This window comes from Manis javanica, chromosome 9, assembly GCF_040802235.1.
Source record: "Manis javanica isolate MJ-LG chromosome 9, MJ_LKY, whole genome shotgun sequence".
NCBI classification, from domain to species: Eukaryota; Metazoa; Chordata; class Mammalia; order Pholidota; family Manidae; genus Manis; species Manis javanica.
Genome location: NC_133164.1, coordinates 26,180,740 through 26,208,393, shown reverse-complemented (window position 1 = coordinate 26,208,393; position 27,654 = coordinate 26,180,740). Strand labels below are relative to the sequence as shown.

Below are 27,654 nucleotides of genomic sequence, written 5' to 3'. Positions count from 1 at the left end.
GATTCTGTTTATGTGTGTAGACTCTCTTTTTTTCTTGTTAAGTCTGGCTAGGGTTTATGTATTTGGTTTATTTTCTTGATGAACCAGGTCTTGCTTTCATTGATTCTTTCTATTGTTTTATTCTCAGTTTTGTTTATTTCTGCTCTAATCTTTATTATGTCCCTCCTTCTACTGACTTTGGGCCTTATTTGTTGTTCTTTTTCTAGTTTCATTAATTGTGAGTTTAGACTGCTTATATGGGATTGTTCTTCTTTCTTGAGGTAGGCTTGTATTGCAATATACTTTCCTCTTAGCACAGCCTTGGCTGCGTCCCACAGATTTTGCAGTGTTGAATTATTGTTGTCATTTGTTTCCATATATTGCTTGATCTCTGTTTTTATTTGGTCATTGATCCATTGGTTATGTAGGAGCATGTTGCGAAACCTCCATGTGTTTGTGGGATTTTTCATTATCTTTGCGTAATTTATTTCTAGTTTTATACCTTTGTGGTCTGAGAAACTGGTTGGTACAATTTCAATCTTTTTGAATTTACTGAGGCTCTTTTTGTGGCCTAGTATATGATCTATTCTTGAAAATGTTCCATGTACACTTGAGAAGAATGTGTATTCTGTTGCTTTTAGGAGTAGAGTTCTGTAGATGTCTGTTAGGTCCATCTGTTCTATTGTGTTGTTCAGTGCCTCTGTCTCCTTACTTATCTTCTGTCTGGTTGATCTGTCCTTCAGAGTGAGTGGAGTGTTGAAGTCTCCTAGAATGAATGCATTGCATTCTATTTCCCCTTTTAATTCTATTAGTATTTGTTTCACATATGTGGGTGCTCCTGTGTTGGGAACATATTTATAATGGTTATAGCTTCTTCTTGGATTGACCCCTTTATCATTATGTAATGTCCTTCTATGTCTCTTGTGACTTTCTTTATTTTGAAGTGTATTTTGTCTGATACAAGTACTGCAACTCCTGCTTTTTTGTCTCTTTTAGTTGCATGCAATATCTTTTTCCATCCCTTCACTTTTAGTCTGTATATCTTTGGGTTTAAAGTGAATCTCTTGTAGGCAGCATATAGGTGGGTCTTGTTTTTTTATCCATTCAGTGACTATGTCTTTTGATTAGTGCATTCAGTTCATTTACATTTAGGGTGATTACCAATAGGTATGTACTTATTGCCATTGCAGACTTTAGACTCTTGGTTACCAAAGGTTCAAGGTTAACTTCCTTACTATCTAAGAGTCTAACTTAACTCACTTAATATGCTGTTACAAACACAATCTAAATCTTTTTCTCCTCCTTTTTCTTCCTCCTCCATTCTTTATATATTAGGTACCATATTCTGTATTCTTTGTCTATCCCTTGATTGACTTTGGGGATAGCTCATCAGGCTAACAAAATTAAAAATTAATTTAATTTTGCATTTGTTTAGTAATTAGCTGTTCTACTTTCTTTACTGTGGTTTTATTACCTCTGGTGACAGCTATTCAACCTTAGGAACACTTCCATCTATAGCAGTCCCTCCAAAATAGATTGTAGAGATGGTTTGTGGGAGGTAAATTCTCTCAGCTTTTGCTTATCTGGAAATTGTTTAATCCCTCCTTCAAATTTAAATGATAATCTTTCTCCATAAAGTAATCTTAGTTCCAGGCCCTTCTGCTTCATTGCATTAAATACATCATGCCACTCCCTTCTGGCCTGTAAGGTTTCTGCTGAGAAGTCTGATGTTAGCCTGATGGGCTTTCCTTTGTATGTGATCATATTTCTCTCTCTGGCTGCTTTTAATTAATAGTCTGTCCTTATCCTTGATCTTTGCTAATTTAATTACTATATGTCTTGGTTTTGTCTTCCTTGGGTCCCTTGTGTTGGGAGATATGTGGATCTCCATGGCCTGAGAGATTGTCTCCTTCCCCAGACTGGGAAAATTTTCAGCAATTACCTCCTCAAAGACACTTTCTATCCCTTTCTCTCTCTCTTCTTCTGGTATCCCTATAATGCGAATATTGTTCCATTTGCATTGGTCACACAGTTCTCTCAATATTCTTTCATTCTTAGAGACCCTCTTTTCTCTCTGTGCATCAGCTTCTTTGTATTCCTCTTTTCTAGTTTCTATTTCATTTATCGTCTACTCTGCTGTATCCAATCTGCTTTTAATACCCTCCATTGTGCTCTTCAACGATTGGATCTCCGACCTGAATTCATTCCTGAGTTCTTGGATATCTTTCCCTACCTCCATTAGCATGTTGATGATTTTTGTTTTGAACTTCCTTTCAGGAAGAGTCACGAGGTCCATGTCATTTAAATCTTTCTCTGGAGTTATATTAATTTTACTTTGGACCACGTTCCTGTGGCATTTCATATTTGTGTATCCAGAAGCTCTACTCTCTGGAGCTGTTCAGCCCCTGAAGCAATCTTGGGGGTCGCAGGGGAGTGGGATTGGTGCCTGGGGGGTGGAAAGAGCTGTTTCCTGCTTCCCCGTTGCTATGCCTGTCTCCACTGCCTAAACCAGTGGGCTGAGCACACAGGTATAAGCTTTTGTTCCAGAGCAGCCAGATATGGATCCCTGCTTTCCACAAGCAACTTGCATCTCAGTCTCTCCAGGAATTCTGCCTGTCCCAGCTTTCCAACCCTGTAATCATGAAAGCACCATGAAATGTAGGTTTGTGCTCCCAGAGTAGATCTCTGGAGCTAGGTATTCAGCAGTCCCAGGCCTTCCACTCCCTCCCAGCTGTTTCTCTTCCTCCCACCGGTGAGCTGGGGTGGGGGGGGCTTGGGTCCCGCTGGGCCACAGCTTTAGTACGTTATCCTGTTCCGTGAGGTCTGCTCTTTTCTCCAGGTGTATGCAGTCTGGCGCAATCTTTTTTCCTGTTGCTCTCTCAGGATTAGTTGTTTTAATTATATTTTAGTATTATATGTGGTTTTAGGAGGAAGCCTTTCTCACCTCTCATGCCACCATCTTTAATCCATCTGTTCTCTTATATTCTAAAATAATTCATATTAAAATTTGTCTTTTACCAATTTTATTTACCAATTGATTTATAAAGTGTTTACCATTTTTTCCTACTTATTGATTTATAAGTCAGTATTTAATGTAGTTGAATTATTGCATATTTGTATTTTTTAAGCATTATATATAATATTTTTCTGTTAACTTTAATGGTTGAGCGAAATTCCATGAAATCAATATACTATAATTTAGTGATCATTCCTTTCTAGTGAACAGTTAGATTATTTTCAAATGTGTGTTTGTGTGTGTGTGTATGTGTGTGTGTGTTTTCCAGTGTTAATGTAAAGGAATTCTTTGTGCATATGTCTTCTATCTTTTTAAAAATTACGTCCCATGACAAAAAAATCTCTGGACTAGTGTTTCAAAAAATTATGAAATATTTATATTCTTGCCACTATATTGAGAATGTTTTGGGGATCTTATACTGTGCTTTAATGTTTATTTCTTGAATTAGCTTGAAATTCAATTCACTTAGTAAAATCCAAGGTCTTTCAGTGGACTCAGACCCATTTCTTCTTACTTTCTCTGTCAATGACTTCAACCAAACCATGCTAGCCTCCTTCCTCCTGCTCCAAATACCAGGTGTGAGTCTATTTTAGGACCTTGGAGCCGGCTTATCCTTCTGCCTGCAACACTTCTCTGTCCTCTCTCCTTTAGGTGTCATTTCAGTGAAGCCTGTTTGGCCATCATATTTAAAACTGTAACCCTTATTAAACACTCTTTCCTAACTTTTTTTTGCAGTGCATTTACACATTTTAATAATTGCATAAATAACATGTTTTTATTTGTTATTTATTCTTGTCAGTGAAATATAGGGAAAGAAAGGGAAGCAACTTTGTTGTATGTAATTCATATATCTCAAGTAGGAAGAAAATTCTTATATAGAGATGGTATTCTGTTGATAGTTGTTGAATTTGGAGGCAATCAGTGATAAGTTTTCAGAGAAGTTCTCTACAGTAACAAGCAAACATGTTAATATGTTAGTATTTTGTTTGTACACAGAATCGTATTACAGAATTTTTCACTTAATCTATTTTGGAAATTGTCAGAGTATTAAAAAATTTTTCTTTTTTATGTATTTTTAAATTTTTACATTGCTTTTTGAATTAATTATATAGACTTGCAATAATTTATTTCATTGATCTGTCAAGAACGTGAACAGTCTGGTTTGAGCTTATACCCTACTTGAAAGCTAACTGGTTAGCTTCTCACAATTTTATGGATGTTGTCAGAAGACATGAGACTGCTGGGTCAGAGACAAAAACTTGATTTTTACAGCAGCGGTAGTAGCTAAAACATTAGCATTTTCTCATGCTAGTTTCTTGAGCCTTAGTTTCCACTGGGCATACTCATAGAGGTCCTAGTGATGCCTCCACATGCAGTGTGGAACCCTGAGTTTAGGGAACCCAGTATTTCCTAATGGTCAGTAAGTATGCTCACATCTGTGCTCTGGAGACAGATACTGTCCCTCTCTTCCAAAGCTATCTGCTGTATAAATATCCTTAAAAACAGTACAGAGAAAAGGTAGCCAGTGTCCTCACCTTAAGACATGTAAGAAACATGAAAGACTCACAGAGAATTATCTGTTGATGGACATTTAGATGGTCTCTACTATCTTGCTTTTTTTAACATTGCTGCAGTGAATTATCTTTAAATACATCATTTCTTATAAGTGGGAAGATATGTATATACTGTATAGTATATTTAAAGAGATGGAATTGCTATGTCAAAGGGTACATACATATTTATTTTGATATATATTACTAAATTGCCAACCATTAGAGGTTGTACCAATTTAGATTCCACCCCTGATTATGAAAATTACTCTCTCCCATTTGACACTAATGCATCAGTGTCAGTCATATCTTTCTTTCTTGATTGCATTTTCATTAATTTGATGTTGCTCAATTTTATCTTTTTGTATTTACTTTTAAAGCTAGTCTTTTCAAGGAGGCCCATGAAAAATTAACACTTGATAATAGTTTTTGAGTACTTTCTATCTGTCAGACTATCTCATTTTATCTGTAGAAATTGAGGATATTAGATTTTACTTAAATTCTTATCTTTACACGTAAGCTAATAAAGCTGTATTGGTTTAGTGAGCTGTTCTGTTATATGCTTTACAGATTCAGGAAGAAGAGTGTCCACCAAGAGATGACTTCAGTGATGCAGACCAGCTCAGAGTGGGTAATGATGGCATTTTCATGCTGGCATTTTTCAGTAAGTGATCTTTCATTTCTGAACTATTTTTTTTGCATTTATTGGCTGTGTGTCTATTTAATAGAGACAGTTAGGAAAGGCAAATATTGTATACTTGTTTAAATTGTGACTTGTTCCTGATACTGAATTAAGTGTAATTATATGTTAACAAATACAAATCCTAGAATTTGATTAAATACTTATCAAATAATTATGTATTGTAGTCCTTATGCTAAATGCTGACAGTATAGAGATATATAAGCATATTTAAGCTAAATGTCTTTTTGTATGAGAAATGCTCTATGTTTACTCACTGCTTACAGAACATGGAGAATGAAACTAAATTCTGCTTTTCGGGCAAAGGACTTCCATTTGAGTGTCTTTAATCATTAGAGGAAGGGTTGGAGAAAGATATTCTGGGCAACTGGAACAATGTGCTTTGAGATACTAAAGTATTTTCAGGGGAATGGCAAGTAATTAGAAGACCAGAAACCTAAGTAATATTTTTAATATCTTGCAAAATTCGTAATTTAATATTTGACTAATAAAGTAGACTTATGCTACTTGAGGGAAGACTGTGTTATGTCTTCATTATGTGGCTTCCTAACACAGTGATTGACATATAATAGACTCATGTAAATAATATTTTTCAATACAAACTATTTAAATTGCTAAAATCTTTTTTAGAAACCCAATATTCATGTAAGTAAATTAATTAGACTATGATACTATGAGTTTTTGCTTGCATCCTGATTAAATGATCAAGCTTGTTTGATAGAATGTTGATTTAATTCATTTTAACTGTAAGGTTTATTTTGATAATAAACCTGAGAAGTAGTTTACTTATTTAAAGTACCACATTCACCTTTAAAAACAGAGTATATAGGAAATACATACTCTGTGAGTTACTTCTATATTCGCTTATTACCTTCTCCTACATTTTGAAACGGTTTCTTCTTTTCTTTCATTTCATCTGCTGAAGAACAGAAGTAGATAACCACTCAGAAATGGGTGGGTAGGTGGGCAGACACTTAAATTTTTCTCTTCAAATACTAAGTTATATTCAGGTTGGCAACCAGCTAATATATATGCAATATTTAAATCTTACGGTTTTAAGTTTGTAGTTAGATACGGTGAAACAGAAATCAACAATTTGGCTATAAATAAGTACTGTGTTATACCATTAGTCTGATGAACTTTTTTTATTTTTTTCTTAGTTCAGCTGGTAATCCTGTATATTGATAGCAGGCTTTCCACATACTTTGTTTACAGAAAGAATAGTATAAAATAGACTCATAGACCCTGAGAAGTGACTAATGGTTTCCAGGGGCGAGGGTTTGTTTACGCAGGTGGTGGGGAGGGGAGGGGGGAAAAAGGGGCACAATACTCAATCACAGTATAAATTGGTCACAGGAATGGTAGTACAGCATGGAGAGTAGAGTCAATGATTCTGTAACATCTTTCCAAGTTGATAGATAGTAAACACCCTAGAGGGGGTGAGGATTTAGTAACATGGGTAGGTGTTGAACCACTTTGTTGTACATTTGAAACCAACATAAGATTGTTTATCAATGATACTTCAATTTTTAAAAAAAGCATAAATATTAATTCTTTTCATGGTTATATCTTTTTTAAAAATCTTAATTGGAAAAGAAATAATTTAAATTTATTGCACTATTTGTAAATACCAGTTTCTTAGGATTAAAACATGTTATTTGATACCATCTAATTATCTCACAGCTTAGTCATTTCTCATTTCTGTATTTCACTTAACCCTACTATACTCTTCTTGATATTTATTTTTTAGATTTGAAAACATTTTGCTGATATAACAGTGTTATAAATGCATAATAACCTAGACACTTGGTTTACCTGTTTGGTTAATGATTGTTTATTAAAATAAACATTCATATTTTACATAGATTATCTGGCCTTAACTGCATTTTTAATAATTATCTAAAACTTATATTTTTATGCTTCCTATTCTACAGCTATTGTACCAATATTATATAAGATTAAAATGGTAAATTATTTCTCACCTTCATTTTTTGATAATTTTTTTTCTGGTATGCTGTAGGCCAGTGCTTAAGCTTATTTGCTTTAATAAGCACAGATTTTTTTGTAATCACTACCATCTAGTGGCTGTTCTATAAATTGCAACTTACTCTATTTTCCATGTACCTTTAACTATTTTGTAGCTATTGTCTAGATTCTATTTTATTGTCCATTCCTAAAGTCCAGAAATAGATTTTCTTTAATGTAAGTTATAATGTAAGCTTTTCAGGTTATGTATGTTGTACAGATAAACCTACGGTGAACATGGATAAGAATATTTCATTTAAAAGCCTTTGTTGGTTTAATCTTGCCTTCTCTGTTTTCAACATCTACATTTCAATCTCTTACCATATGTACTGCTAAAGCAAGCTTACACCTTAATTTGGCAAAGTAATTACGTGTTCGTGTTCAGAAAATGTAAAAGAAACATATGTATCTCCTGACATTTTTGCTTCTCATAAAACCTTGATGTCATCTCAAAATGTCTCATATATCCCTAACTTGTTTGTATCTGATCTGATTTTTTTAACATATTTTCTGTGTAAGAGAGTGAAGTAGAAGTCAGTTATTTGTCAGTTAAAAGCTAGAAATTAAGATTTGGTTCATTGGATAATTGACATTTCTGTGGAAATAGAAATTGGACTTAGTGTTTAAAAATGTAATGCGCTGTTTAGAAAATTTTTCTTCTAAGGTTTAGCCTTTTGTACCATGTGTGAATCTTCATATCAGTGTGCTATAGGAATAATCACCTGCACTATTCCTATTTTAGACTTGAGAGAAACATAAAGAAATATTACATTATTTTTAACTTAAAATTGTCAAACTTTAATGTAAAAGTGGCTGTACCATTTTGCATTCCCACTAGCAGTAAATTAGAGTCCCTATTGCTTTGATACTCATCAGCATTTGGTATTGATATCTCATGGCTTAATTTTCATTTCCCCAGTGATTAATGATGTTGAGCATCTTTAGTCAGTAAATTCTTTTGAGTACCAGGGACAGGTCATAAAAGTTACAGATCTTAAAGGGGTTGTCTGGGCACCACGCATACTGAGAAACAATACATACTGACTTGTTTTGTCCATGTAAAGCTGTGTTGTTATATAACTTTTAAATGGGGTTACATATTATAAGTGAATCCAGAAAGGGAACCTCTAAGAGTTGTAACTATAGCTTAAGAAACTCATATGGTTTTTATGAAGTATTGCATTTTTTTGAATTTGTTTTGTTTACAAGAAGAAGAATTTTTTGTCACCTTATTTCTTATAATTTAGTGAAAATGTCTTAAAACTAATCAATTGTTGGCTTCATGTCTTAATGGCTCATAATTTAAAGAAAGAATTGCCTGAAGATAAGACAGAAATTTAACCCTACATAGTTCAGAAATAACTACAGTGAATTTAATTACTCTTTGGGCACTTGTCTTTGAAATCTGGTGTATTTTTCTGTGATCAAAAAAATTAGTAAGTGCTCAGTGTTAGTTAATATTATAGGTGTATTCATTCATTTATGATACTTATTTTCAAAGCAAGGGTCAAACTTTTTAGTGTTTAGAACTTCTGTTAATTTTTGAAGTAATTTTAAATTTAGGAAAAAGTTGCAAAAATAGTACAATTGCCATATAACTTTGATCCAGCATTTCCAAGTATTAACATTTTGTGTAACTTCAGTCCAATGATCAACATTGTGAAATGCTGCTGACTAGTTTACAGACCTAATTCATACTTTGCCATTTGTTCCACTGTTGCCCTTTTTCTGGTCCAGGATCTAATCTAGGATTACACTTTGTATTTAGTGGCTGTGTTTCCTTAGTCTGCCTTGGTCTGGAACAGTTTCTTAGTCTTTATCTGCTTTTTATGACTTTGATTCTTTTGAAGAGTATTGGCAGTTATTTTTGTAGAATGTCTCCCAATTCAGGTTTATCTAATGTTTGCTCATGATCAGATTCAGGTTATGTATTTTTTCTCTATTTTCTTTCCTTCTTTTTGGAAGAATAACCACAGAAATGATGGGCCCTTTTATTGCATCTTATCAGGAGACAGTGAGCTGGATACTTATTATTGGTGATGTCAACTCTCATCAGGTTCGGGTGGTGTCTGCGAGATTCTCTTCACTATAAAGTTGCTGGTTTCCCTTTTGTAACTTAAAAGTATCTTGCGGTTATTGAGAATTTTAAAGTATAGACTTTCTAGTTAATGGATAAACTGTAGTGTATAGCTCTGCTTTCTAGGTTGTCCTACTAACCTGTTTGGGTAGGTTGGAAATATATACATAATAAAAAGGTCACTGGTTATAGGGGCACAAGACTTGGATGCTTTAGTCTAGCATACTCTTACTTGCCTTGTGACTCTATGTGGAGCTTAATTGTTCTCTCAATTTGCCCTTCTGTGAAATGGAATTAATTCTGACCTGGCTCTTAGCTGTTTTTTCACACAGGTAACACAATTATTAGCCAATTAGATACAGAGCAATTATGTCCATTAGAATATTCTATGATGTGGAAATACTTTATATCTTCTCTGTCCAGTATTGTAGCTATAACCCACATGTGACTGTTGAGCACTTGAAATGTGGCTACTGCAACTGAGGAACTCAAGTTTGAATTTCATTTAGTTTTGATTCATTTATATTGAAATTGCAGAGTAGGATGAGTTCTGCAGCTGGAGGAAGAAGCAGTGTGGCCAGTGGCTTTGCATAGTGTAGATGTAAAGGATACTACTGATCAGTAAGTAGAGTATCTAGGTTTAAAAAAGAGAAAAAATGGAGAGTAAGAAAGCTTTATCTCCAGTAATGTCTCCTGATTCTTTCTTTTTCCCCAGAAGAAATAGGACCGCCCTGTATGGTGAAGGAATTATTTTGCTGGGGTACTAATGATGGCTGACATTTCTTTAGCAATCACCATGTGCCAGGTTCTATACTGTGCTAAGCTCTTTACATTCATTATCTCACTGAATCCTTTTACCAACTTTGTGAGGTAGGTACTTGCAGATCAGTCAGCAGTGAGTCCAGGGTCACATATGTAAGGGAGTTGAGTGTACTGTGACTCAAAACACAGCTTCCCATAAATGATCAAGAAAGCTTTGACTAGAAAACATTCAGAAGGAAGAAATTAGAGGAACAGGGAGTTGCTTACAAGAAATAGGTGTTTTATTCAAACTTATCCTAAATATTTCTTCTTTGTCTTCAGAATTCAGAAAAAGCAGAATTTCTCTAGATGATTTGCTTTGCTGTCTCTGAAAGGTAGTTGGAGATACTTGAAGAGGATGGGCACTGAAAACAGGACCACACCTAGGCGTACTTTGATCTTAGTTTTTATACTACTGTTATTACTTTGGTGGTGTTGGTATCTTGACCACAGATAGGGTGCTCTCAAGGACCTGTATTGGAATGATTTTTGTTACAAGTAATGGAAAACTCTTACTCAACTGTTCTAAGTAGGAGATTATCTCACAAAACAAGAAGACCCTGGATAAGCAGCCCTCTGGTGCAGAAACTGTCAGTGCTGTAGCTCTGCTTCTCTCCCTAGAGTGCTGTTTAATCCTCAGGCTTCTGGCAGGATCCCTGCAGAAGTACCAGGTGTTATGTCTAAGCATAACATCCAGTGATAGAAGAAGGGCCATTTCTTTTCTTTTTTAAAAAACCTTTATTATAGAAATTCTCAAACTAGGCAAGAGTATAATAAACCTCTATCCATCACGTAACTCAACAGTGGTCAATTTAGGGCCACTGTTATTTAACCTATATTCCATCTTCCCTCTCCTCGCTGTGTTTTTAAAACCAAATGATGTTTTTCAGAAGTCCCATTAAAAAAAAAGTTTCAGCCTCCTGTAATTTTTCCATACTACTCAGGACCCACATTTTGGGGCTAAGTACAGGATCCAGCATTCCCTGAAATGAAGGCTCTGTATAGGTAGGTGGTTTCCTGAGGAGGGGAAAACAGGTTTTATTTGGTAGGAAGAAGAGGCATTGAACAGTATCTAGGAATATTTTATGATTCATTCAGCTCATCTTTAATACTACTTTTTAAAAAGCCGATTTGGTTGGCTGACTGCTTAGGCTGGACTTCCTGGATAGGGGGTCACATGAAAGCTACATTTGAGCTGGTTTTTAGCTGGTTTAAAAGTGCAGTTTCACATATGGGTGCTAAGCTTAAGCTGGCCAAACTGACAGGAAATCAAGCTTATACCCCTTTTATAGTAAATAACTAATATATTTGCAAAGGTTAACCCTACAAAAACAAAATTTCTACAGAGTTGAAAGAAAAAAGGAATTGCTGTTTCCATTAACAGTGAAGTATGTCATATTGTGTCTGTGTTAATTTGTTTACAAAGTGTGGTCTTTAAGAGAACTGTTTCTCTTGCTTTTAGTGGCATTTATTTTCAACTGGCTTGGATTTTGTTTATCCTTCTGTATCACCAATACCATAGCTGGAAGGTATGGTGCTATCTGTGGATTTGGCCTTTCATTGATCAAATGGATCCTTATTGTCAGGGTGAGTGTCTATAGCCTCTCTCACTGTTATCTCTAAAATTAAAATAATATGAAATTTCCTGTGTAGTTCATAGAAGTTTATTTATGTATATGAGTTTGTTTATTTCTAGACTTATTCTTAACTAAATATACTTAATTGTTTGAGTGATCTCTTTTGAGTGATCACACAAGGCAAAATGTGTGAACATTTTATTTTGTATTTTGTATATTTATGTTTTATAACCTTATATGAGAGCTTGTTAGTACATGGAGGTTCAAAATCAGAAAAATTCAAGTTAGAATCTCAGCTTTTTTATATCAGTGTTCTAACTTTTAAGTTTTTAGGTTATTCTGAGCATTAATTTCTTCATAATGGGCTGATGATAGCTGCCTTTGAAGATTTCTGTAAGGTATGGAGATAATAAAGTATCTTGCCCAGTTGCTGCAAAAACTGTGTGCTCAGTAAATCATGGTTACCACTTTGTGATATACTGCAGGCAAGCCTTAAATCAGTGCAAACATAAAAATTCCTATTGGTGAGTAAAAGTATCATGAACTTAAATTATCTTTTCACTCTTTTACCTTTTTTACAACATTAAGAGCTCAAAAGTAAAGTACAGGCCTTTGAAGTGTCTGTCAGAACTCATCTTTTTTCCTTTATGTTCCCTCTAGGTCTTCTCATTTTCCTGTTCCTAGAAATCACCCTCAACCTGCTTCTTACCATTTATGAAACAATATATATTTCATAATTTCATAATTCATAAGGAAAGTTAAGTCCTCTTCTTCCTCCCATAACAACTTTTCTAGTAATAATTTTCTATAACTCTTCACAGACAGCAGTTTTGTGAGCATGATCTTGCCCCAGCTCTTTCTTTACCTTTGCCTCTAGAAGACCCTCTTAGCCCCTTCTCACAAAGCCATTTTCCTAGTTTCTTTAATGGTAGGGCCTAGGAGAATGATCAAGAGTGGCTTCTTTATTATTTTAATAAGTCTTCTTAAAAATTACCCATATATTTAAATGCTATTACACAATTAATAAAATGTGTAATTTCTACAAATTCTGTATATTTAAACATTGCTTTCTAATTGCATGAGTAAAATCCTCCTAAAATATTCAGTGCAATCATATACACATGTTAGCTTGTCATCAGTGCTTCAGACATTTTAATTATGAACCTATATTATCAAATTGATTTTTAAACTTACTTTATTACTTCTCACGGTTTTAGTCATCTAATCAGACAGGTTAGTTCAGATCAATTTATAGGTTTTGATTATTAATCAGTTGTTTCTTGGTTGGAACTGTGAACTGGCTTCTAAGATAATCAAAATCTGAGCCATTCATTGTAAGAAGTGCCCCCTGGCAGATTCTTACTCTAATTTCATTTCAAAAAATTTAAAGTGGGTTCCCACCATTAGCATAAATATTTAGGTGCCATGGAGCATGCAAAGATAGAGACAATCCCTGCCTTTGCAGAAATTATTATGAGAAAACCTCAAAAGAATTGGAGGTAGATATGTACAACCTTGGTTATATTAGTAATAGAATTAATTACTATTATTAAAATGGGATTTCTCATCTAAGTCATAGAACACAGAAAATGATTTGAAGACTATTTTCTCAGTGTTCCTAAAGTTGGTAAACTGCTAATATCATTTTAGATTCATGAAAAAGAAGTTTAGTCATTGTATGCAACCTATGCCTTTAGAGGATTAGGGGCTAATTCTTCATTGAACTCCAGGTTGAGAAAGGGTTAGATAATCTAGTTTTCAACTCCAGTTAATGTGATAAGATGGGGATTTTAAGGACCGGAGTTTCTCAAAGTTTTGTTGAGTGTATTCTAATATCAAGTTTGATTACCAGGACCGTATACCTTCCTTTAAAATACCTTTACTGAGTTCAGGTTAACATTATACCTTTAATGTGTATTGAGAATTGGTATAAAAAAAGATTTTAAAACATCTTCCGTATGAAGTGGTAATAGCTGCCATTCATTAAGTACTTACTATGTTCGAGGAATAATTCATTAGAAACGCTAGATTCTTTCACTCTGTGTCACTCATGCTGGTTGCAATCCAGCCATTTTATTGATGATGTAACTATAGATAGGAAGAGTCTAATAACTTGCTCAGTGTCCCACAGTTTGTATGTAGATTAGAATCTAGCTTGGTCTCAATTCAGTGCCTGCTTTCCTAATTCTGTACTGCCTGCGTGATACCATACTTTGACTTTTATTACAATGCTTCAAGCAGTAAATTCCCCTTGGAATTCAGTGCTGAGAGGAGGGTTTTTCTCCTAAAAGCCTGGTGATTCCTTTCATTTAAGGATAAGTTATTTATAAATATATTGCTGCTTTTCTTTTTGTTTCTGAGTTACTATGAAACACAAATTTAGTGTTAAATATCTTTAGTCCAAGATTCTGATATTATTTTTATGTAAGGCTTTTGATGTCTTTTTTGCTTGTTTACAAATGCATATGTGTTTTATTAAAAAATAAGTCTTAGAATAGATAGGATGATACTGGTGTTATCTTAATAAAATAAAATCAGATAAATTCTTGTTGTTTTCCAAAAATCTGGCCTTTGATTGGCCAATCACATGATTGATTTACTTATTAAAACAGTAGCAACAGCTTGGCTCAGCCCTATGATTTTTAGTTTTTTAAAACATTTTTGATAACTCAGTAGTGGGCCCAAAAGCATACTAGTTTGTCCTTTTTACATAGTGAGTCTTTCTCTTTGACTTCAATTCAGGAGTAAAGAATATCTTTAGGTGAATATTTTTGGTGAAGAACAACGTTGTTCTTAATAACTTGTTCTTAATTTTCTGGTGGTCTCTTACCAGGTAATATGTATTAACTATATCATAAAATATATTTAAAAATTAGAAAGTTAGCAGTGTATTGCTTTGGTTCTTTATTTCTTTTTTGTTATAGCCACTAAACCTGTATGAAAGTCTTTTCTTCTGATTATTAATTACTTGATTAAAAAGTAGTGTAGTGCAGTCCTATTTTACAAGCTATATGTTCCCAATTTTCTAGTTCTTCCTTCATTGTACATATTTTGAAGGTGTTAGGAGTATGGGTTTTGCATCTGTAATGGTACTTTGATATTTCTTAAACTCTAAGCTGTGTATTTAGATCATTGTTCATTTATTAATTGTAAATCCTGTGAAAATATTTAAAAGGCTTTAAACGGTTTAGATAATCTTTAGTAGATATGCTTCCTCAGTGGTGACATCATTTACAATTTGTAAGCATTTTTGTTATTATGAAAGCTATGGGATATTTAAGCTTTTATGGAAATTGCCAGTGAATAGTTGGAAATAATTACTTATAAACTTGAAGATAAAAGCTTTAAATTAATTTCAGATTTGAGGACAAATCTGCACTTAACAAAATTTTTAGTCAAATCAGATTCAGTTTGGAGATCAATGGAAACAGATAAAACAAGTTAATTTTTAGTAGTTTTAGAGTAGGTTTATTAAAAACTTAAAAACCATTTAGAGCATTGTTTAGGTACGAAAGTGTAATAGGGAAGAATTATCTGAAGTAACTGAAGAAAATTAGATTGGCTTCTTAAAAATCTTAAAAAAATAATAAATCATGATGTCCAGATACATGTGTCTAGTGTTATCAAACCCTGCTTCCATCTGCCTGTTCATACTCCCATTTTGCAGAGAATATAAAACTGTCCATCATGGCCACTAATAGGAGCTGTTGAAATGCCACTTCAAGAATGACTTAGTTGTTCCCAGTTCACTGTTGAGTCCTAAACACTAGGGCATCTAGTTTGAAAATAGAATAACTCTAATGACTTGGGGGTCTTTATGTGCCCAGTATTTTTGGCAGTGATTAACAGTAGGGGGTGTACAGAAGGTCAGAAACTCTTTTTAGAAGTCAGCCAAACATCCCCATCTGATAAGATTAAACTAATGTGGCTTTTGGTGTTAATATGTAAAGAGTGAGTTGCTATAATGTGTTTGGGAAGGTAGTTGTGGCTCGGAGGGATTCAGATATACAGCAGTTACTTTTCTTTGTTACAGGCAATTTGAAGCTGACTTTTGTTTTTAAAATATTCTACATAAGTTCGTTTGCTATTGTATAAAATATTTTCTCAATTATATATGTGTCATTTTTTTTATTTTTCTTTTTATGCTGTTTTCAGTCTAAAGATTATTTAAGGTGAATCACTCTGAAACTGATGCTAGTTTATGATTTTCAAACTTAGGTACATGAATATGGTTAATATATTTATGTTCACTCCATAGTTTTCTGATTATTTTACTGGATATTTCAATGGACAATATTGGCTTTGGTGGATATTTCTTGTACTTGGTAAGTTTATTCTTAGTACATTTCAGTTTTAATTAATTTGCATTTAGTTTAATTTTGATATTTCCTAAAATTGTAAGATATAAATACATTGTGTTGCAACTTACATGGGAATAATTTTTCTACTGTAAAATTCTCATATCCAACATTTATATCATTTCAGCTATTCAGATAATTCTTTGTACAAGCACTCTAGATATCTGATTTAAAATCCAGAGCTTGTCAACTTAAAAAGTCAGTGATTGAATAATAATTGAATATTACAAAACTTGAAATAATTTTGAGAAGATAATTGTATGCCTTATCCATTTTCCTATTTTTGGATCATTGAAACATTCTTTATACTTATGATATATACCCTGAATTAATCATTAATCAGCCAGACATAAGGAAAGGCTTCATGCCTAATGATCACAGTACTTCTGTTGGGTTTTTTTCTTATAAGGCATGTCTTTTTATTAATACTGATAAATTTTATGGATTTCTGATTTTTGTTCTCTTGTGTTTTTTTGCTCAGATGTATGAGAGTTCAGTTAATCTTAAAATCACATTATCTATAATCCACATTTCAAATTTATTTACTGACATGAAAAATAGATTTCGTTTCTACTTAGGTTTAAAGGCTCACATTTCTCTAGTACCATAATTGTACAAGAAAATAATAGCATTTCAGCAGGTGGCAGTGTTCTCCTTAAGTTTCTGTTAGATCTTTAGGATCTTTTGGGAAGCAAATCCATTGTGGTCAGTTAGGATCACTAAAGATCTTGGATTCTTTCTCTAATAATTGTAGTGAAGTTATATAGTTATGACTGTGTGAGGGGGTCAGACTCACACAAAGGTTTAGGTAGTTTTTTTATATTGTTCATTGTGTTTTGACTGCCTAAATTCTGTGCTTGTTACTGAGTTTCTGACTTAAAACTGAAAAAAATGTGTAAAATTTATGAGCATTTAAGCATATTAAATACGTCTATTTGTTTCTAAATATTAAGGGTTTGAGAAATCTTAGGAAAACAACTGTGGGGCAGAGTGGAATGCAGAGGACAACCCCCAGTACCACATCAGCGCCATAATCTAGCATTTGGGAGAATGTGCAAAGTTAACCTGTGATAGAAGGGTTGCTCTCATATATACTCAGAGAATGTTGAGCACATTATAGAGCACTGAGAAACAATAGCTGCTGGTAATTGGTTTGTTGATATGAACTGGCTAATTTTAGTAAATTTCTGAGCAGAACAAAATGTGTCTTAGAAACAGCAGCTTGGTAGACAAAAGAAGGTATTTTACAAGTTTTAGTTTACATTTTCAGTAGCGACTTCTACATTTGGATCACAATACCATTTCTTTAAACAGCATCTGGAAGGGCATGAGGGTGGAATTCAGAATGGGAATCACAAATGGAAGAAGTGAGGATGTGCGAAGCAGATGGGATCAGATTTCGCTGAAATTTCTACCAGTTTTTAAAGTTATTATTTGTGTATCTCTTCTATCTTTCCTGTCTTATTTATTACAACTATGCTGCTTTTTCCGGATGCTTCAATTACTGTCTTGGGGGAGGGGAACAAATTTATTTTGGAACTTTGTATTTTAAATTGCCAGGGTTTTCCTCCTGGTGAGGGAAGTTGCATGCATACATACCTGGTGTTTTTGTTTTTTGCCCCCAACTAGTACCTGGTTAAAATGTACTGGAGTTTAATAGCTGTTTCCCTAAGAATTATATGCTTAAGTGTATCAAAGACTTTACTAGTAAAGGTACTGCTTTTTATATTTAGTTAATATTTTTCATCTGAAACTTTGAAGCATTTCACAGGCATTGTTTTATTAATGATTAAATATATTTGTAATGTAAATGATTGTTATTTAAAAAAACTGTTTTACAGAGAACAGAGATAGATGAAAGATATATCCCAGATCATTTAATAAATCACTAGAGTGGCTGCTTCCCAAGTCTTCTTTCCTGATTCTTCTTATCTCAATTTTTATTATAAATTAGTCTTTTATTATTACTTGAAAATCGGAACTAATAATTTAGATTATTTACTTAATGCACATGTCTTCAATAGAGATTTCATAAGTGACGGGCAGTTGGTATTACTAAACAGGCTTATTGGTTTTATCTCACAGTTGTTAGCAATTACATGTAAATATTCTCTTTTGAATATCAGTATGTCTTAATTTCCTTGGTAGTTTATTAATTAAAAAGTTTGATATAAAATGTTTTTTTTATGAGTTGAATCAGCTTAAATGCATTAGATAACTTTGCTGTTTAAAGAAATCGCTTCATAAATATATGTTGTTATGTAGTTCTGGATTTTTGTGGCTGCAGTTGCTTTTATTTTTACCTTAATTAGATATACCTAGGCTGAAAACATTGAAATAATTTTTGAGTGTCAGTAAAATTTTATTATAATTTCTCATGATGGAATTATCATTATAGTGTAAAATAGAGTATAGAATGAATGTAATACTACAGATTAAATTCCTTAATCCTTGAGTGTCTTGTTTATAATTATCTGTTATAAGAACATAATATATTTATTATTTCAACCTTCTCAGGCCTGCTTCTTTTCTTCAGAGGATTTGTTAATTATTTAAAAGTCAGAAATATGTCTGAAAGTATGGCAGCTGCTCGTAGAACAAGATACTTCTTCTTATTATAGAGGTAAGAAATATTAATATACTAATGATGTTTACTCCTTTATATATTCAAGTTGACCAGGTGCATATTAGATGCCTAATGTGTACTTGTGTTGTTCACTCAAATTTAGCATACCTAGTATATTTTCATACTGTTAGCAGTCAACTAATTGAAATTTGTGAATTTTTAAGATAACTTAGATTTTTTAAAATTGTTCGTGAGTTTTAATTTTTTTAATATAAAATAAACTGAAAATTTAAATCAGATATTTAAAACTTTTTTTTAAAAGATTGACCACAGGATATAAAGTACCACCAGCACAAAATCAGAAGGCTTGAAAAACAAGTTAATGACAAAGCTCTTACCTAGAAGGGATAGGCATTTTGCATAAAACAATGTAAAATCCACGTTGACATCTGGTAAAAAACACCAAAAAACAAATTTGTGTTCAGAAAGCAATTTGCTGTGCACTGAACTTATAAACAAACTGGATCAAGGAATAAAAGTTGTGTGAAGCAGACAGGAGTTCTGCTAATTGTTTTCTTAATGTATGCTAGTTTGTATCCACAGAGAAGGCTGTAAGTTGAATAAATGGTACTATAAAGAAATGAGTAGGGATGTGAACAGTTCCCAGGAATGTGTTGTTTTAATTTGTCTGATTTTTCTCAAACTATTCAAATTCAGTTAGACAATATCCATCATATCATTGATAAGTTTTCACAAATGCCTAGAGTGCCTAACTGGTTTTCTTGGTTTCACTGGATATGCCTGGTAATTGTAGGTCTGCTTTGGTTATGTAGCTGTATTCCTATTATGTTAATGTGTGTACGCAATTTAATTAGTAGTTTAAAACCTATACATGCTGAAGTTACTCTACAAGAAGATATGTCAAAGAAATAATCAATCTTCCCATGTTTTCTTCTGTCTGCTACTTCTATAGCTTTTCTTCTTCCTTCCTAATTACAACACTTAAGTAGAATTCGTGCCTCATATCGAAATTACTGAGTATCATAATTCTTCCAAGTGGTAAAGCTACCTCAAGACAAATGCTGGGCATAGAAGCCACAGGGCATAAATCTGCAAAGAAGTAAAAAGCTAACCTTTTCAAACAATATTGCTTCTCTCTCACTTACCAACTTTACATTTCCCTGTATGGCCCCGGAAGATGACTGGTTAGCCAGAGACGGGTAAGATTCCTCAAGTGAGGAACAACCTAAGACAGGCACAGTTGCAGGGGGACCATCAGGTGAGAAATTGGGAATCAACAGAGGTGAGGCTTAGAACCTCACCACCCCTGTTTTGAGAGAAATCTTCTGCATCCGTGGATGTTTTGTTGCCCTTGTCTAGCTTGGATTAATACTTGGTCTATAGGCACACACCTGATCATCTACATTTGCCCTCTTAATAGCACTAAACTATGTTTTCTACCTTTATCTTGCATCTACCTACCACTTCAGCATTTTATTAATAATAATAAGGAAGAAATGTGGGATTCACATATAAATCAAGTATAAAAATCAAACGAATAATCATATTTGGCCTGATTGTTCATAGTTCATGATGCGTGATCAAAACCGAAAGTTTCTGTGATATGACTGCCCTTGCGCTGTTCACCATGTAAGAACTTATTCACTATGTAAGAACTTGTTCGTTATGCTTCAGAAGATTGGAGACTGTTGAGAATTAGGCTTGGGGTTGATTAATGATTGTGCATTAAGTCCCCTATACAGAATTTTATTGTTGTATTGTTGTTAACAACCATTTGATCAATAAATATGAGAGATGCCCTCTCAAAAAAAAAAGAAATGAGTAGAGTTTTTCTTACTAGTTACCCAGTCAGTTTCTGGAGGCTGTGTATGTAAAATAGCATTTATTAATTGTGCAGCTATTAGTATCTTCATATGAAGAGACTTCATATCTCTTTATACTCTTTTTATTAAAGTATAATTGACCTACAGCATTTGATTAGTTTCATGTGTACAACATAGTGATTTGACATTTGTATACTTGGCAAACTGATTACCATAATAAATATACTTGCTGTCTATTACCACACAAAGTTAATACAATAAAGTGAGCTGGAGAAAAGAAAGTTCAAATTGTCACAAATATCCAAAAAACTTTCCACCAATTTTGTTGAAAAAAATCCACATAGAGATATAAACCCAAGCATGTATGGTCAATTAATATATGATAAAGGAGCCATGGACATACAATGGGGAAATGACAGCCTCTTCAACAACTGGTGTTGGTAAAAGTGGACAGCCACATGCAAGAGAATGAAACTGGATTATTGTCTAACCCCATACACAAAAGTAAACTCAAAATGGATCAAAGACCTGAACGTAAGTCATGAAACCATAAAATTCTTGGAAGACAACATAGGCAAAAATCTCCTGAATATAAATAAACATGAGCACCTTTTTCCTGAACGCATCTCCTCAAGCAAGGGAAACAAAAGCAAAAATAAACACATGGGACTACAGCAAACTAAAAGCTTCTGTATGGCAAAGGACACCAACAGCAGAACAAAAAGGCATCCTACAGTGTGGGAGAATATATTTGTAAATGATATATCCAACAAGGGGTTAACACCCAAAATATATAAAGAACTCATATGCCTCAACACTCAAAGAGCAAATAACCCAATTAAAAAATGGGTGGAGGATATGAACAGATAATTCTCTAAAAAAGAAATTCAGATGGCCAACAGGCACATGAAAAGATGTTCCACATCACTATTTATCAGGGAAATGTAAATTAAAACCACAGTGAGTTATCACCTCACACCAGTAAGGATGACCAGCATCGAAAAGACTAAGAACAACAAATGCTGGCAAGGATGTGGAGACAGGGGAACCCTCCTACACTGCTGGTGGGAATGTAAGCTAGTTTAACCATTGTGGAAAGCAATATGGAGGTTCCTCAAAAAACTCAAAATAGAAATACCATTTGACCCCGGAATCCCACTCCTTGGAATATTCCCAAGGGATACAACTTCTCAGATTCAAAAAGACGTATGTGCTCCTATGTTTATTGCAGCATTATTTACAATAGCCAAGATATGGAGGCAACCTAAGTGTCCATCAGTAGATGAATGGATAAAGATGTGGTATATATGTATAATGGAATATTATTCAGCCATGAGAAAGAAATCTACAATTTGCAACAACATGGATGGAGCTGGAGGATATTGTGTTCAGTGAAATAAGCCAGGTGGAGAAAGACAAGTACCAAATGATTTCCCTCATTTGTGGAGTATAACAATGAAGCAAAACTGAACACAGAGAAGGCAAATAGTGACTCTGTGGCATCTTACACTGATGGACAGTGACATGGGATATGGGGGGGGGAACTCGATAATATGGCTGAATGTAGTAATCACATTGTTTTTCATGTGAAACCTTTATAAGAGTGTGTATCAATAATACCTTAATAAAATCCACATATAAATCCTTACAGTTCAAACCCATGCTGTTCAAGGGTCAACTGTATTATTGACTGTATTCTGCATGCTGTACATTACATCCCCATGACTTACTTTATAACTGAAAATTTGTACCTCTTGATCCCCTTCACCTTCTTTGTCCCTACCCATTCCTTTCCCGTCTTGTAACCATCCCTCTGTTCTCTGTAACTCTGAGTCTGGATTTTGTTTGTTTTGGTTTTTAGATTCAACCTATGAGTAAAATCACATGGTATTTTTCTTAGTCTAATTTACTTCGCTTAGTATAATACCTTCAAGGTCTATCCATTTGCATACGGCAAGATTTCATTATTTTTTGGCTAAGTAGTATTCCACTTTATAAATGTACTACATCTTCTTTATCCATTCATCTATCAACAGATACTTAATCGTTTCCATATATTGGCTATTGCAAGTAATGCTTCCATGAATATGTGGGTGTGTATATCTTTTCAAATCAGTGTTTTCTTTTTTCTTTGGATAAATACCCAGAAATGGAAATGCTGGATCAAATGGTAATTCTATTTTTCATTTTTTGAGGAACCTCCATAATGTTTTTTACAATGGTTGTACCAATTTACAATCCCACCAACAGTACACAAGGATTCCTTTTTCTCCATGTCATTGCCAACCACATGATGTTTCTTGTCTTGTTAATAATAGCCATTCTGACAGATAGGTGATATCTCATTGTAGTTTTGATTTGCATTTCCCTGATGATTAGTGGTGGTGAGCATCTTTTCAGTGCCTCTGGCCATCTCTATGTCTTTAAGAAAATGTCTAATTAGATCCTCTGCCCATTTTTTAAATTGTTTTTTCATTAAGTTGTATGAGTTCTTTGTATTTTGGATATTAACCCCTTATCAGATATATAATTTGCAAATATCTTTTCCCTCTAAATGTTCCTCTTTAGTGGAATCCAAAACAGTATTTAAAAATACATATATACTTTTAAAGTATTTGAACTACATAAACAAAATGTCTACTAAAACACTTTTGTATGTAACTACAAGTACAAAATGTTTCAGGGTTACTGTAAGTATTCTTGTTTGTATTTTCAAGAGTCTAAAATCTAATGTTAATATTTTCTAGCTGATCTCCTTCAGAAGCTTAAACTTTTATTCTAATACATGATACTTTATGGCATCTTTATCAAAAGACCACTATATATACTGATGAAATACTGCTATACTGTGGATTTTTACTGTGCTATCATTTAGAATATTGCAACTTAGTACATTTTAAGACTGTTTCTTTCTTTGTTCCTAGGCTGCATTGACCAGACATTCCTTTCTTATGCCAATGTGAAATCTCCAGATCCTCTGTAAACTTACAACTTTAACAGAAGACTACTAAAAGCAGAAGACAAATTGGTGAAGAGAAGATAGAGCTTCAGAATTGAATGACGGAGTGGTTTATGCTTAAAAGCCATTTCTGTTCATTCTCTAGATATTTATATCTCATTTGTTTTGCATATTTACATAAGTGCCCATTTAAAAGATTTGCATATACTTGAAGGAAACCATAAAGTAGCAGTAAAGTCCATTTGGTTAATCAGTGTTTTATATCATTGAAAGAGTTGAGTGATAAACAGTCTTCCAGCTTGTAAATGCCATTGACTTCTGACCTGACATTTAGTATAATAAAAATGAAATTATTAACCATGTCAGATGCTTTAGTTTCTGGCTCTGAGATTCATCAAATAACTCTCCACATGACTCTTTTGTTATATATGTTTTCTTGAAACCTGCAGTGCTGATTATTAGAAAGGCTTTGTCAGATTTTTGAACCTGATATTTACATCATTATTTAGCAAAACTTCTGTAAATAACTGCACATAAATTACTTTCTGCATTGTTTTCTTAGAAATTGTATCTGGATATCTTTTCATTAATTTAAAATTAAGTGAACTTAATATATAGAGACAATTTGGGTGTTAAAGATAGTTTGTTTTAGGACAAATTTTAAGAAAATGTGGGTATTCCACACATCCTTTATAAGAAAATTTTTTTTTTAAGGAAATGCGAGTTTTAGAGATTCTCAAAGGAGAAGTTTGGTTTTTTAGTATTGCCCATCATAAAGATTCTTGCAGAAAGAGATTGTATTAGGTATTATATTTATTTCATTTAAGACATTTCTGAAAATTAATTTTCTGAATATTTGCATTTGTCTTTTAAAAAAAACAAAAGTATCTTCCAATATCATTGTAATAATTTTTTCTTTAGATGTTTAGTTAGTTAAACTTAGCAGGTAAAAACTTGTACTATTAATATAGCTCCTTTATGATTGTAGGATTAACTTGTAAAAATCATATGCTGACTTGAGATGTGTGAAATACCTGTTTTCAAGTTAGGGGAATGTGTCTGTGGCATAGAGTAGGGGTGTGGGTGTGTGTGTATGTTGGGAGAGTGTGTGTATTTGACCATTTATTAAATACAACTGGAATCTACATAAGCTACATTGTGCAAATCATTTTATGTCTCATCTGTTTCTTTTCAGTTATATCTTTGCTTTTGAATGCCAACATTAAAAAATGGTGGGAATTATATCTTTTAAACTTAAGAATCATTTAATATGGCTATGTAGAACATATAAAAGTGATGGCTTGTTCATTATTAGACACTGACTACTACTAAAATACACATCTAAAATTATGCAGGGACATTTTTCCACTTCTGAAAATAAAATTTATTATGCTTTATAACTTCTTTTGTATTTATGTGTATTTTCTGATTTATTTCATTGTCTTCGATAAATAAAACATGCAAGTTTTGTTTTGCTAATTGAGCCTCCCATTTTTGTTTTCCCTCATTCATTCTCCTCCCTGCTTAGAAATTTTATTGTTGATTAAAATAACTGTTACATCCTTGAAGTAAAACAATAGGATGGGTTAAAGAAAACAAAATTTAATTTAGTTCCCTGGAGATAAAGTTAGCATGTGCTTTTAAGAAATGTAAACTCATCCTAGATCTCTTTTTTTATCTCATATTAATTTCCAATAGGCCTATACTTTGTTCTTTATAATTTTTAAATGAAATTAAGCTATGTACATGGTGATTTAAAATTACTAGATCAGCTATCACACATCAGTTTATTAAAATGTCACTTTAGTTTTTGTGGCATTTATATTAATATGTCACTTTCAAGCACCATCAAAAATTTCACTTTTTTGTTTTGATTTGTGCATGTTATCAAGTATTCCATAATAGGTACATGTACAGTTCAATGGTAGCCTTAATTCTCATCATTCATCAGGGGAATCATATTATTTTTAAAAACTTAAAATTTCCTTACAGATTTGTCAGTTCCTGCATACCTCTCTTCATTTACTATGTGTTTGGATAGAACAGCTGCTGTGGTGTCTGGAGGACAGTTAATCATCTGCACTCTGCCTTAAAGATCGAAAATCAAAATCTTTGTTATTGTGTCTAAATATTGTGAATGAATGTGAGCTAGGGCTTGGAGGTTAATGCAAAACTTTATTAAATCATTTCTATTACATTTGAATAAGCTATTTATGGCCAGGATAGTCTACTTATGGAGTAAACAAGGCAAAAATACATTTTTCTATATAGTGTGGTCAGGATTTTAGAAATTTAAAAAGACAAATCCTATTACACTTGGTTAAAATGAAAATCTCTGTTTAATAGAAAATATAGTAATCTCTAGCTTTTTGAGTCTATAATATCCCAGGTAAGGTTATTCATAAATTTTAACCTGTTAAGACAGTAGTCACTAGTATTTCCAGCAAAATCTGTCCTAACAGGAAGTAATGGGAGTCCAAAAAGTCCAATTGGAGAAAAATTCCTTCATCTAACATTATTTTCAACTGGCCTATACTGGCTCCAAAAGCACAAAAGTAATGTAGTGTATCTGATGCTGTATTTAACCAGAGTGACATATATCCTGAGCTTGCTCAGAACAGTTCTGGTTATTCCTGTTTTCTCAGCTTAAAATAGTGCCTCCTCTCTCAAAAGTGCCCTAATTTGGAGGATAAGTTATATGGTCGCTCTCTTTATATAACTGTACGCTGTACTGGGAAATGACTGCCTAAACTCATTGTTCTTTGAGAGAAGGAACTGGAGTATTGAGGCAGGAGCCAGTGATCACTGTCAATGGCTTTTCCTAGCTGACCACTTGTTTGGCCTGTAGAACATGTATAGTATCCTTTTTTTAAAAAATAGAAGTTGTATTGGAATTATTCCAGCTTATGGTAAATAGTAAACAGTGAGCTTTTAAAATTGCTGTTAAATGTTATTTTAATTGCTTATTAGTTAATTTTTCAAATAATTATTTGAAGTAGTGTATTTTAAAAATCATTGTTGATAAAGTTCAACTGTTGAATGACAGTGTGCCATTTGTTACTATATGAATGTCCTTGCCCTTAAATAAAACATGCTGACGTGTTTTACCTGCTAATAAAGTTCTGTAGATGTGGAAATGTGAACCTGTGATGCATCCTTTTGAAAATCAGCTTAGGATTCACAGTATATTGCCACCTTGGCCTCACACATGTTTATATGGTAAATCCTATTTAAGATGAATACAAATGGCATGGAATTCAGTTGGAATGTAGAACATCATTTGACTTGTCACAGTATTTTGTATGTTAGGAGATGGATTGCAGTTTAATTTTAATGCAAAAATACCAGCTTTATGAAAATAACCTATGTTCTTTTCTACTTTGAAAAAGATCAGTGGTCACCATAGGTCAGACCTGCTTATGTGCCTGTATTCTTATTTGAGACATACAATCTAAAGTACAAAACCTCTCAAGTTATAGAAAAACCAAAAAGCTCATTCCATACTTCATAAAAGTTACAGTGAAAATGTTTATTTTGAACTCAGCATTTATGCTTGTTTTAACTTTTCTTGATGTTTTCAGCTTAGCTTTCATTTTTTAAATTTTGTTTTAACAGATTGAGCCCCAAGCTTTTAAAAACCTATTTGATTTTCATGTAAGCCATTAAATACATCCAGTAGTTAGATAGAAAAGAGAGAAGGGGTATTGCCCCTTTAGCAGTTGAGGTTACAGCAAGCCAAAGTCTCACATTTCCTGTTCATAGATCCTAGAGGTGGTTTTCTTATTTCTCAGGGTTGCAAAAAGAATCACTTTATTAATTTTCCCACTCCTATTGCATTTATTTGTTTTAATTAACATTTTACATTCAGTGACATGAGGAAAGGGTATAGGCTGTCCTTTAAAGTGTAATTTCTTCTTTTAGCTTGCTCAGAAGCAAGATCAGCCAGGAAAGCAAAGGTTTGTCCAAGCTTAGAAGACACGTGGAGGGCAGCCTCTGCTCTCAGAACATGAAAGTAACAAATAACCGTGTTGGACAGTATGAACTATTCAGAGGTATAAGAAGTTTTTGTAAGTAAATCCCTAGTGTGGAAATAAGATTTATTATTCCTCTTCCATCAAACTTAGTTTCTCAGCCATATGGATTCCTGCATAGTAATTTACGCAATTTGGGCTCTAAAATTTTAATTCCCATTTTACTCAGAA

The 27,654-nt window shown here is 33.3% G+C and overlaps 1 protein-coding gene across 3 annotated transcripts in view; it reads left to right on the top strand.

Annotated features, from left to right (window-relative positions):
• NDFIP2 (Nedd4 family interacting protein 2) overlaps positions 1 to 24,931 on the top strand; it is a 75,982-nt gene extending 51,051 nt beyond the window's left edge. The window contains exons 4-8 of one of the 3 annotated variants that reach the window (XM_037010306.2): positions 5,116 to 5,209; positions 11,611 to 11,735; positions 15,984 to 16,050; positions 18,601 to 18,706; positions 23,418 to 24,852. In XM_037010306.2, the coding sequence (XP_036866201.1) occupies positions 5,116 to 5,209; positions 11,611 to 11,735; positions 15,984 to 16,050; positions 18,601 to 18,704 (390 nt within the window). In that variant the 3' untranslated portion in view covers positions 18,705 to 18,706; positions 23,418 to 24,852. Of the gene's footprint in view, positions 1 to 5,115; positions 5,210 to 11,610; positions 11,736 to 15,983; positions 16,051 to 18,600; positions 18,707 to 18,971; positions 19,714 to 23,417 lie in introns of those variants that run through there. The other 2 variants (XM_073212459.1, XM_073212460.1) reach the window with 2 other exon arrangements.
• Positions 24,932 to 27,654: the final 2,723 nt, after the last annotated feature.